This window comes from Argentina silus, assembly GCF_951799395.1.
Source record: "Argentina silus genome assembly, chromosome: 11".
NCBI classification, from domain to species: Eukaryota; Metazoa; Chordata; class Actinopteri; order Argentiniformes; family Argentinidae; genus Argentina; species Argentina silus.
In genome coordinates this window covers 10,548,421-10,560,722 of record NC_139665.1, presented here as the reverse complement: position 1 = coordinate 10,560,722, position 12,302 = coordinate 10,548,421, and the positions used below count along the sequence as shown (strand labels likewise).

The 12,302-nt window shown below is 45.1% G+C and overlaps 3 protein-coding genes across 3 annotated transcripts; 1 reads left to right on the top strand and 2 right to left on the bottom strand.

Moving 5' to 3' along the window:
• Positions 1–10: 10 nt before the first annotated feature.
• LOC310812254 (tubulin beta-4B chain-like) lies at positions 11–2,549 on the bottom strand (the record flags this gene model as incomplete). The annotated part of the gene is made up of 4 exons (XM_083680717.1): positions 11–1,071; positions 1,154–1,264; positions 2,040–2,148; positions 2,493–2,549. 4 exons carry the CDS (start codon positions 2,547–2,549, stop codon positions 11–13), a joined length of 1,338 nt encoding a protein of 445 aa, XP_083536843.1.
• A 1,281-nt stretch (positions 2,550–3,830) lies between these two features.
• Positions 3,831–7,018, bottom strand: mdh1b (malate dehydrogenase 1B, NAD (soluble); the record flags this gene model as incomplete). Its single annotated transcript, XM_083680210.1, has 9 exons — positions 3,831–3,964; positions 4,422–4,561; positions 4,745–4,920; positions 5,203–5,344; positions 5,481–5,977; positions 6,256–6,398; positions 6,478–6,612; positions 6,708–6,820; positions 6,997–7,018. 9 exons carry the CDS (start codon positions 7,016–7,018, stop codon positions 3,935–3,937), a joined length of 1,398 nt encoding a protein of 465 aa, XP_083536336.1. The 3' UTR covers positions 3,831–3,934.
• Positions 7,019–7,316: 298 nt separating this feature from the next.
• fastkd2 (FAST kinase domains 2) lies at positions 7,317–12,291 on the top strand. The gene is made up of 12 exons (XM_083681115.1): positions 7,317–7,359; positions 7,756–8,456; positions 8,557–8,660; positions 8,823–8,931; positions 9,042–9,165; positions 9,436–9,575; positions 9,669–9,841; positions 10,100–10,263; positions 10,639–10,866; positions 11,150–11,234; positions 11,338–11,452; positions 11,702–12,291. The coding sequence occupies exons 2-12, from the start codon at positions 7,794–7,796 to the stop codon at positions 11,810–11,812; spliced, it is 2,016 nt and encodes a 671-aa protein (XP_083537241.1). The 5' UTR covers positions 7,317–7,359; positions 7,756–7,793; the 3' UTR covers positions 11,813–12,291.
• The last annotated feature ends 11 nt before the right edge of the window (positions 12,292–12,302 follow it).

The window sequence follows — 12,302 nt, the reverse complement described above, 5'->3', positions numbered from 1 at the left end:
TCACTTCGCCCTAACCCATATCCTCCTCTCCTTCCTCCTCAAACTCTCCCTCCTCCTCCGCGGTGGCGTCCTGGTACTGCTGGTACTCGGACACCAGGTCGTTCATGTTGCTCTCTGCCTCGGTGAACTCCATCTCGTCCATGCCCTCTCCGGTGTACCAGTGGAGGAAGGCCTTGCGGCGGAACATGGCGGTGAACTGCTCTGAGATGCGCTTGAACAGCTCCTGGATGGCCGTGCTGTTGCCGATGAAGGTGGCGGCCATCTTGAGCCCCCGGGGCGGGATGTCGCAAACGGCCGTCTTGACGTTGTTGGGGATCCATTCCACAAAGTAGCTGCTGTTCTTGTTCTGGACGTTCAGCATCTGCTCATCCACCTCCTTCATGGACATGCGCCCACGGAAGATGGCGGCCACTGTCAGGTAGCGGCCGTGGCGGGGGTCGCAGGCTGCCATCATGTTCTTGGCATCAAACATCTGCTGGGTGAGCTCTGGCACAGTGAGGGCTCTGTACTGCTGGCTCCCTCTGCTAGTAAGAGGAGCAAACCCTGGCATGAAGAAATGCAGGCGAGGGAAGGGGACCATGTTGACAGCTAGCTTCCGCAGGTCTGCGTTGAGCTGGCCAGGGAAACGCAGGCAGGTAGTGACACCGCTCATAGTGGCCGACACCAAATGGTTGAGGTCCCCATAAGTGGGAGTCGTCAGCTTCAGAGTGCGAAAGCAGATGTCATACAGGGCCTCGTTATCAATGCAGTAGGTCTCATCCGTGTTCTCCACTAGTTGATGCACTGACAGCGTGGCATTGTAGGGCTCTACCACTGTGTCAGACACTTTAGGGGAGGGTACAACACTGAAAGTGTTCATTATACGATCAGGGTACTCCTCACGAATCTTGCTAATCAACAGGGTACCCATGCCAGAGCCTGTGCCCCCTCCAAGAGAGTGAGTGAGCTGGAAGCCTTGAAGGCAGTCACAGCTCTCTGCCTCTTTTCTCACAACATCGAGGACAGAGTCGACCAGCTCTGCTCCTTCAGTGTAATGACCTTTTGCCCAATTATTTCCAGCACCACTCTGTCCTGCAAACAAATGTAAAACGTTTAAGTATGATCTTGTGCATATGATAATTCAAAAGGCACAATATTTCAACATTTTACTTACCAAAGACAAAGTTATCTGGTCTGAAGATTTGGCCAAATGGACCCGAGCGAACTGAGTCCATGGTGCCAGGCTCCAGGTCAACCAGAATAGCACGGGGGACATATTTTCCACCTAAATGAAATTCATACACAACAATTCATAATTAGAGGGAATATATAATTTAGGGCAAATAATTGACAGCAAATCAACAGGAGAATGTGTCATGGGACATGTAAGAGCTAGTACTTGATTGCTTTCAAATGCTGTCCTTGGGCTGCTAATTAATAAAATAAACATGGGCAACCCCTAACTTCTATAGCGAGACGGGCAGGAAAATGTAGGCTAATCTTACATGAGGGTTATTCCTCTTGACAGTAAAAAAATTCAATTTTCGACTTGATAACCAGTAAGACTTGACTTTGTACAGGATTTATTTAATTTTTAAATACCCGACATCTTCAGAGTTGTTCATTACCATTGCCAATGATTTGACAGTCCGTAGGACAGGTTGTCGCTCGTTATGCTTATAGGAATTTCCCGGATTGACATTAAATAGTTAGATAAAAACTTTGCGTAAAAGGATTTGAAAATGACAATTATAATAATGTGTGCTAAGCGCAAGACACAACCGTTACGTTCCTTTTCCCGATATTTTTCAAATGTGAAGGAGCCAAATGTTAGTACAGTCGCTATTTAAATAAAAATAATCCACCAAGAAATTGAAATCAATCATGCAATCGATTGTGGTAGTAGTGCTGCACATGGCCAATACGCATTGTTGAATGTCAAGTCTTCGCAGGATTGCTGGCGTTCGCTCTCCTCGCCTCCTCAACAAAACGTGGAGCTGGTTCCTCCCCGACTCGAGGGAAAGACTTCTTCACAGATGTATTAAATGAAAGCTGCTTACCGGTTGCCTCATTAAAGTACACGTTGATTCTCTCCAGCTGGAGATCGCTATCTCCATGATAAGTGCCTGTTGGGTCTATTCCATGTTCATCGCTGATAACCTCCCAAAACTGCAAACAGAAAGCAAATGGCCGTTATTTGACACCTGCACGTAAAGGGCGGCAAACTGACTTGTCTATATGAACAGAAAACATAGCGCGCTAACTAGCCAAATCAGTTACATTTACCAGGTTATACATTTAATAATACCACGTAATAACTTGATTCATATAGCCTAGGGCCAATGTGTCGATTGATCCTAGCATATAGCTAGCTAACGCCAGAAACGTTAGCTACTCCGTACACCGTGCTATCGCTAGTAACGTATTTTTCTTCAAAAAATGCGACATCGTGAGAATGAGAATTTGTAACGCACTCGCTAACTACACAGCTTCAAAAAACAGTAGTGATTCACCTTAGCACCGATCTGATTTCCACATTGACCGGCCTGCAGATGAACAATTTCCCTCATGTTATAAACAGACTAGCGCGCTTGGTAGTTGGAAACGAACAAGGTGAAGGTGTGAAGAGTCCAAGGTCCGAGAGGAGAAAGAAAGATCTGACAGAACGTTCTGGTTTTAATCAGTTGTCGCACGTGAAGATAATTGTCTGCAGGCATTTCATTGGTTTACTCAATGTTGCGTCATTATCATCCACATAAAGAACATTCGAGATTTGATCCAGAAATTGGATCCAAATGATATTTCGTGGAATTATCACTACAGTATTGGTTCATCTTGGCCCTGGCATGCGGGGCCCGCAACTACTTTTGGCCTGGCGTAGTGTAAGAATACATGATGAAAAAGCGAAAACATATAAACATTGTTTACACCCAAACAAAGACCGGAGTGGAACCCAGTCTCGAACGGAAAAGCACCACCAGTTTGAAATCTAACGCCATAGACTGGCTCAGGGGATTGAAACCTCATCTATACTGTAAGTGTCTTTGGTGATGCTTTGTCAGAAAACAGGTCCTAATTGACTGTCTCTGGTTCTCAACAGCTTCGGGCAGCTTGTCTATTCATAAGAGAGGGAGGGACACTAGGTACAAGTGTTATCATTGTATTTTAGAACATTAAGAATGATTTCAGAGTGAGTCCATGTTTAGTGCCTTTCAAAAGTCAACCCTGCGAATGGATCCTCTAGCAGCATATCCTGTAACCCATGGACACCTGGAGCCCTCAGTCAGCTCCTACTGCCACAGAAACACAGGCCATAAGTTAGACCTGTAACATGCAGTGTGCATTGGAGTTAAACATTTAGTTACACTGCTTTACCGTAGGTCAGAAAATAGAACAAGGTATTCTTTATTTCTATACAATGCCAGGTGTTGAGTCTGGATAAACTGAGAAGCTCTCGTGAATGGTAACCACTTTGATAATGAATTTAGGTGGTTGCAACCACTGATCTATATACCTATATATCTATGTGTAGATCATTGCAACACTATGAGGGTATAAATGTAAACCAATCCTAGCCTAGGCAGAGTGCTATGTTACCCTGCTGACTGGGACACTTGGCTGGTATGCATAAAGCAAGAATGATCTCATGACCTTCCTGATGTGGATCTTGGAGTTCCAGCCTATGCTATGCCATAGGACCAGGATGTGGCTGACAGTGTAAGGAATACAGACATGGAATCTCAGAATGGGATGAACCATGTAAGAAATACCCTTGTACTGTAAATAAAAGCATGTTCATATCAACTTGAACAATAATGTACAAAAGTCCAGAGATGATAATGTCATTTATTGGTCAGTATCAGTATCACCACAACATAAAATATTAAATTTTAATAGAAAATTCCCAGTTTACTTGAATAGTTAACTGGGAATTAACATGAAATATCTTCAAACCTCATACTTTTCTTGATGCAATGTCTTTCTCCTGTAGAAAAACAACATGATACAACACAGTAAAAACATGAAACATGTGTCCTTATAGAAACAAGGTAATGATAACCACATTAGGGTTGGGCGATATTCACATTTTGTTATTCACAATATTACTATAGAAAATATCACAATATACAATAATATTGTTCATTGCTGAAGTATGGTGGAGACATGTTTTCACCGCTAGATGTACTTTGCCTTTCAAAAAGCAGGATACCTCACTTGTAGTTAAGCACAGAGTTTTAAGCACTTTTACAGAATTTTTTTTGTAAGGCAACAATATCACAATATTCTCCAAATATCACAATAAGCTCCAAATATGACGATAATATCAAATATCGGCCCAACCACACTGATCACAAAGGAATGAGGGTAGTAAGACAGTAAGGCAGATACTAATATAGCTGTGAGACACCCTGTGAATGCTGCTGTATCTGGGTGTTACTCACCACTCTGAGTTGGTCTGCAATGAGCTGCAGTTTGGCCCTCAGTTCGTCACCAATTGTTACATCTGACAACACGGACCATTTCCCATCCTGGAACCTCACTGGCATGGAGAAAACTATACCTGCTGGGAGGTTGTACTGCCCTGTAGATAAGCACAAGAGCAGACACAACTATCAGGGCCTCATAGACTGCAAATGCAGACTTCAAACCAAGTCTTTATTTTTTATTTTTTTACGCTTCTTACACATCTTTTACAGCTTTAGTGTACATAATGCTATAGAGTGTCAAGTGTGTTATCTGTAACTGTCACTGTGTTGACCTTTACCTGTGCTGAATACACCTAATGAGAGGACCTCCTCAGGAGAGGAATTGCCTGTCCAGGCCTTCAGAACTGTAATGATACCATTGGTTGCTGATATGGCTGTGGTCCTCTGGGTCTTACAGGCAACAGTGGCACGTTGTGAACTGACCAAACTCAGGAAGTCTGACTCCAGCCATTTCCTTTGAAACACATGATGTAATATAGAGTACAGCAGTTGAACAGGACCAGACAGGGCATTTATGTTGAATGATTTCTCAATAGAAGATTTTACATCGAAACTTTTTTCCATTTCGGTTAGGGTTAGGGTTAAATTCAAATCACTTCTTGAATTGACTGAATAATTTACCAAAACCTGAATTTATTGGTGCAGTTATATAGGTCGTTTTAGTCATGAAGGAGAGGAGCAGGGAACCACTTTATTCATAATTTGGCCCGTCTTGATAAATACAGTGAAGCTTTACCTGTCATATACCATCTCTAGGACTGGCTGAGAAAAATCTGATGGTCCCCAAATTGCTCCTTCATATTGGAAAACATTTGCCCTCTGCAGGTCAACATGGGAACTACCGCTGATATTACCCCAAACAATGACATCTGTCACACCTGTCAGGAATAATAAATGTCATTACTTCAAATGTTGTTGTTTTTTTTGTTTGTTTGCTTTTTCTATTTTAAGGGCAAATGAAGGTAGTAGGTTTCTCCATTTAAAGATAAATGAGGATAGTGGTAGCTTAATTACCTGCTGGCTTGACACATAACTTCTGCGCAATGAGAGCTCTGGCCTCGTACTCCAGCTGAGTTGCCATGGCTACAAAGTGGCTGCTGTCGATGGACGGTGCATTCTCCAGCAAGAGGGAGCACTTGAGGTTGACAAAGGAATTTCCAGCAACAACCACCACGACCTCCTTGTTCGCCCTTTCGTCAATGAGCTGCCCGTATCCTTGGTAACGATCTGATACCTTCCTCATTACCCTCTCCTCCCCATCCTCTCCGTCCTCACTGTCATCCAGAAGGATGATGACGTGTGCTTGCTGGAAAGCCTGGTCCAGGTTGATGTGGGCTGTGACCTTGTGGAGCTGTGGTAGGGCCAGGTCCTCTGTCTCCATCCTAACCCCGTACAGCTCCTCCTCACTCCCCCCCACATCCAGCAGATGGAGGCTGATGGTGGGAGCATCACGGAACACTCCAGGGGAAAACAGCAGGGGGATCAGGCTGTAGCAGGTTGGGTTGAGAGCACTGCAGGTTGCAAAGGAGGGTTATCAGTCCTGAGCTTAGAACGCCTTGCTGCTGAGTATTTGAGCCAAGATGCACACAAGTGTTATCAAGTTCTATTTTTTAGCTTAGCTTGATCCTAGGGAAGCAAATGGCACATCATTTTGTTAAATCAATATAATAACACAGATATTGGACTATGCCCAATCAGCAACCTAATCAGCAGCAGTGAAGTCATGTGTTATACTATAATCCCCTCCTGTGAGATCTCTGTGAGTGTGTCATAACCCCAGCAATCTCACCTGCTTATCCATATGTGCAGTGGCTTGATAAGGCTCTGGTGGTACAACTCCTCCTCCATGCACAGCTCCTTTGTCTGCAGGTTCTCTGCTGAAATCTCCATCATCAGCTCTGTTGTCATGTCTGAGGTGATCCCATAATAACCCTGACAAGAAAACATCTCTTCGAAAGGTTCTTGTTGAATCAACTGATAACATAGGAGAGGATGAAGACAGTGGCGTTACCTGTACATGCTCTAGGAAGTCACTGAACCCCCCTATGAGCATTCCTTTGCCCCCACGTTCGATAAGTTCCCTCCATATCAGGGGGGAATGCTCATGCTCCCAGCCATTTGCCTTGCATGTGGTCTCCAGCCATTGCTAGGAGGGACAGAGGGTTGATGCTGAGATCATGTATTTTGAATTCAATTGAGATAAATTACAACTTTAAAAGATAGATAATGTAATGAGTCTACCTTCCAATCATTGGGTTGCATGCAAATCTTATGGATGCTGAAGTCTGGCAGAGACCTTTGCAGTAAATCTGCAAGAAGTTCTGCTTTGGCGAAGTATGGGCAATTTGCCTTGCCTATGAGAGAGTTATTAGTGTCACTAAATCAATCAAGAGAGAGTTCCTATGATTAGTAAAATTATTAAACACATTAGACATTAATTGTTTATTAAATTACACAAACAAAACAGTGCAAAATACGTTCAACATAACTAGCTAACACAAACACCACTCCGTAAATACAAAAAGCTCACCAGCAAGTACAAATTTTGCCATATTTTTCTCTGGCACTGGCAGGAGTCAGGAGTTGCTAGGAAACCAAAGATGTTACTTAAATTGTGTCCGATAAGAAACAACAGCAATTGAGGAAGTAGCTAGCCATGTTTACAGTCATCTTTTTGACACGGCAATGGAAATGTATGAAATAAAAATTCAAAAACGATACACTAAAATAACCAAATTGTTTTACATCAATTCTCATTTCGAACAGTCAAGAAACGAATTAAAACAGTGGAGCTCAACCTCTGAATGATATAACTGCGACATTACGGCGACATTACGGCTGCGCACACGAAGATCAAGCAAGCAGCATGCGAAAAATCGGTTGACAGTCAAGGGTAAGTTTTCTTACCAGAATGATACACTTGCCATACAGCAAACTAAACCAATGTGTTTAAATTGGGGGAAATGGTTGCTGACTGCAGCGAGTCACATATTCGCGTAGACTATGCGAGGGATTAGGTTGGCTGGATAGCTGTTTGGCGAGTAGAGCATCACTAAACATGAAAACTGTACTGATGACCTTGTTGTGACTGAGTGATATGTTAGCTAGGATTTTAAACAACAGTGCCTTTGATAAAACAGTCAAAGAACTAATTACTGATTGATTATGTGATGTCAATAATGCTAGTTTGAGTTACACAGGACACATTGCCCCAAGTGCGGTGCTGCACCACCAATGTAAAACTCTTACATTGTTCTTTCATGTTTTTTTTTTTTTTAATTCCATACAGCTTTTGTAAACTGTACCCGAGTTTCAGTGCAAGACACAATGCCTGCCCGTGTGACAGGAGAGGAGGTGCTCAGATGGGCCCTGCGGCTCTGCAATCAGAAGGCTCTATGGCAGCATGGGGGCCCCCAGATGCTGAGGAGATGCAAATCGGTCAAAAACAGATCTAATACACTGCTGTCTCAAGTCTGGAGCGCAGGACAAACCCAGAGGCCGTTGGCTGGACTTCCTGTCAGCATAGTAAGGTATTACTCTCAGGGTAAAGTCTATCACCAGGACCTGGGGGGAAAAGAAGAACGTTCCATTCGAACCTTGGAACCTGCTTTCGCCCCTGAGATTGGGTCTGTACAGGCGACCCCCAACCAGGCACTGAAGAAGAGGGTGCCTTTTTATTACAAGCTGACGCAGTGCAGCTCCCCAACTGATGTGCTAGACCTGGCTGCCGAGTACACGTCTAGTCACAGGAGGGTCAGTAACTGCCTGACGCGCATCTGGGCTATCGCCAAGAGGATGCCGGAGGAGCAGCGGTGTCACGAGCTGCAGTTGATGCGCGAGCATGCAGGCTTTGAGGAGCTTCTCCAGAGGACCATGAAGGAGGCCGGGCGCATGAGAAGCGAGGACGTGGCCTACAGTCTGCTGGCCATCGTCAAGCTGGGTGTGTCGCAGCGCAGCCGTGTAATCCAGACCCTCCTCCGAGTCTCTCAGGTAACCCAATCAGAGGTCATAGCCCGGTGGTTCGTGTCACAGAGTACCTATCTGAGATGTCCTGTATAATCTGCCCTATGCTTCACTTTGTCCCCAACAGGAGAATCTGAATGAGTTTGATGAGAAGTCCCTGTCTGTGCTGGCTTCCTGTCTGGAATACATGGAAAGCAGCGCGAATGTAGATGCACTGAAAGAGGGAGTGAGGTGAGAGCTAGTGCTAGCCTGCTTTACTAGCTACAGAGATGCTTAAAAGAAATAAGGGTGGTCATTTTCTGTGTTTTTCAAGTAAAGTGCTTTGTGTCCAATCCAGTTGGAAATCGTGACATGTTTGTGTCTGTCTGTGTGTTTGCTGTTCGGAATTCTTAGACTGATGATTGCTGCTCAACTTCCGAGCATCCAGAATGTTATGGCCTTGCAGACCTTGATGCGCCACCTAGGAAAGGATGCACACCCGGACCTGAAGAGGAAACTGGAGGTAAGGGCTCATTCTTTTGCTTCGCTGCCCCTTGGCTCAACCTTGCAACATGTGGCAAAATCATGACCTGTGACCCGTGGTGACATCATGCTCATGTTCCTATCCTCCAGAGAAAGGCCTTGTCAATGATCGACCAATTCAGCCTCCCCAACTATCAGTACATGATCTCCACACTTGCCACCATGGGTTTCAACTCCAAGCCACTGTTGGAGGTCTGCAGCAAAAACATTGCAGGTGAGACATCCTCTACGTCAGACCTGACTGACTGGAAACTGTTTGGTGTGCAGTGTTCTGCAGTGTGTTCTGTTTTACATCATCAGCTATTTGACGAGGGAGTCACCCACATTGTTGCCCAGTGCTCGGTCACCCCCTCAAAGCGGATCTTCACGTGAAATGTCGGGGATCTGAGTGTGAATGCAAGCTTCTTGGCTCATCTTGTGTCGTTGACAACTAACTCATCCATTCCTCCTCTCCTTCACTTCATCTGGCATCCTGCCATCATAGAGAATGTCCACGGGATCCCCTTTAACAGACTGCTGACAGTATTGAGGGCCTGTGGGGAGCTGAACTACAGAGACCTGGCCATGTTCACAGCCATCTCTGAGTATATGGCCTCCACTATGGTCATGTGGAACAACAAACAGGTATGAAGGTCAACCCTGTCCCGATGCCCGCTCTCCCTCTCTCTCTCAGGACCCTTGTTTTTCTCTCTTTCTAACGTATGCGGTCGCTTCTAGGTGATTCTCGCCCTGTTCGAGTTCGACGATCTAGCGTTCCGCCCCACAGCCCTGTTGGACGCATTCGCCGAAAGAGTGATCCGGAACCCTGACACCCTGGCACTAAAAGACCTCCTGAGCATCCTGAAGATCATGGCAGTCCTGAACCACGACCTACAGGACCGTAGGCAACAGTGAGATACCCCACACGCTCCCCACCTCATATCTCATATTCACTTGCACGTCTGCCAATTTTTGTATTGGCAGACGTACCGCATAGGAATCTGTGAAAAAATGAGTTGTTTTCCTGCCTTCTAGCTTTATTGGGGTTTTTATAGATACAGCTACATGTGTACACATGCTCATGAGTTGTGAACAGACAGATGGAGAGACACTACAAAATTTACAACCATCTCCGGCTGAAAGCTGAACTGATATGTCCCGTTTCATAGGTTCGTGGACTGTGTGACCCAGGTGCTGCAGTCCCACCGTTCCAAGATGCCAGCACCTTTGCTGCTGAAGGCAGTCTACAGCCTGTGCCTTCTCGGCCATTTCCCCTCCGCCCCACTGGAGCAGCTGCTGCAGAGCCAGACCCTGGAGGAGCTCAGTGCCATAGGTCAGCCGCTGTCTGTCTCCTCAGATACACCCTAGACTCAGGATGAGTGCTTGAGTTTCTAGTTTCATGGTGCTCTTGATTATTTAAGAGTATCTTCCTGAAAAAAAGCTTTTGGTCTGAAAAAAAAAACTTGTCAAATACCACAGAAAATTGATTGTAGTTTTGTTGTAGGAATTTAATTTCTATGGATATTCTGTGTTGACTCGGATTGAAATGGAACCATCATTTAACGTGACGTTGACAGATGTTTAGTCTGTAGGAAAAATGGTGCTCAGTGTTTTTCAGTCCAGCTTGGATAAAATGCATTGCCTCCCCTCTGCCCATCACGTCTATAACCTGAGCGAAATGACCTCTCTCTTGTCTATGTCTGTACAGATGGGCGGTCTCAGAAGGGGCTGGAGAAGAAGCTACGAATAGTGGACCTGTGTCTGAGGCTGGACCGGCCTCTTCTCGCTCACCCCATGACCGTCCCTTCCTCCTCTCTGGGCTCCCCAGCTCCTATCCAAGTGTCTGTCAACCCAGGCCTTTCAGAGACCCTCCAGAGCCTGATGGTGGGTGGGCTGCTGCAGGAGGGAGTGGTGGTGGAAGACATCTACTTTATAGGTAGAGACTGCTCTTGTGCAAGCATTCACTATACTTCTGATTCCTCTTCATGTACAGTGTGTCAATTTATGATGAACAAACATGTATGATATACAATGAAATCGAAGTACAATGATATTATTTGTTGAATTTCTATGAAAGCTGTATTTCTCCAGCAGCGCTAATCCTGTTTAACATATCACCAGGATTGTGGAGAATAGCCATTTCTGCTGGGGATAATCAATCATATCATATCAATCATCACCCATTGCTTATGGGTGTTTTTTGTGCTTTTGGTTTTCAGATGGTCTGATAACCCGACCCCTACAGGCGACAGAAGGGAATGTTGTGTCTGAGGGAGAATCTCCTCCATCTGAGCACAGTCAAAGGTAACGTTGCCCTCTTCACCCTACATTCAAGCTGTTAACTACCAGTGGCTCTTGTGTCATTGAGATTGGGAACAGACCATTGTTGTCCTTCTGTTTTTTCCAGAATTGCAGTTCTTTGTGCACTCCCGTCCTCTTTCTGTTATGGTACATCCCATCCCCGTGGCAACCTGGCTATGAAGATGCGTCACCTGAAGGTCCTGGGATACAACCCTGTCCTGGTGAGTTTACAGCCCTCTGTAGTTGCTTAGGCTCTTTTCACCTACACTGTAGCTCTCTTTGACCTTATTGTGTCTCAGCTGTTTCTTGTTCTATTGTGTACAGGTTAACCCTGCCTGCACAACACATCGCTCATTAGAATGGTCAAGATAGACTTAACCTCAGGGCCTTAACCTCCTAATCCCCCACTCTTCTCATACCTCCATACCGGGCCTCAATACATTCCCATCCCTCTCTTTTTAATTCTCCAGGTGAAGGAACAGGAGCTGAACTCTATGTCTGCGGAGGAGAGAACAGAGGTCCTCAGGGCGCTGATTTTTCCAGAACAGGAGAGGTCCAATATAGAACACAGGCCAGAGTGACGAACATGGGAGTTGGATCACCCTGTCACGAGAGGCCCAACCTGGTTCTGCAGTCCCAGTCTGCTCCCATATGGTCCGGTCCTGTTTCCTGTTATTAATTGCACAGGAATGACGGTGTATATTGTCATTTACCATGTGAAGGCTGCATTTCTTTTAATGGTTTCATATGGTAGCGTCTGGTCTGTACAGCTCACTGCATAATACATCTGCACAAGCCAAGTGGAACAAACTACCATTTGCTTGTGTGCTTCTTATGTTTATGAGGGGATCTGTGCCATAAATAAAGTGTGGACAGCACTCCAATTAATAAGCTTTAAATCATCATTTATTACACAGAGGCATTGCGGCGTGTGCCTTCTTCAGCGTACATGAAGTGCAAAGACTACTCACAGGTGGCCGCACTTATCAATAATCAATACATGGGTTCCAGTAGAGGATGTGAATTATAATCACATTTCTCAATAGGCAAGTAGAAACATTTTTCACAAGT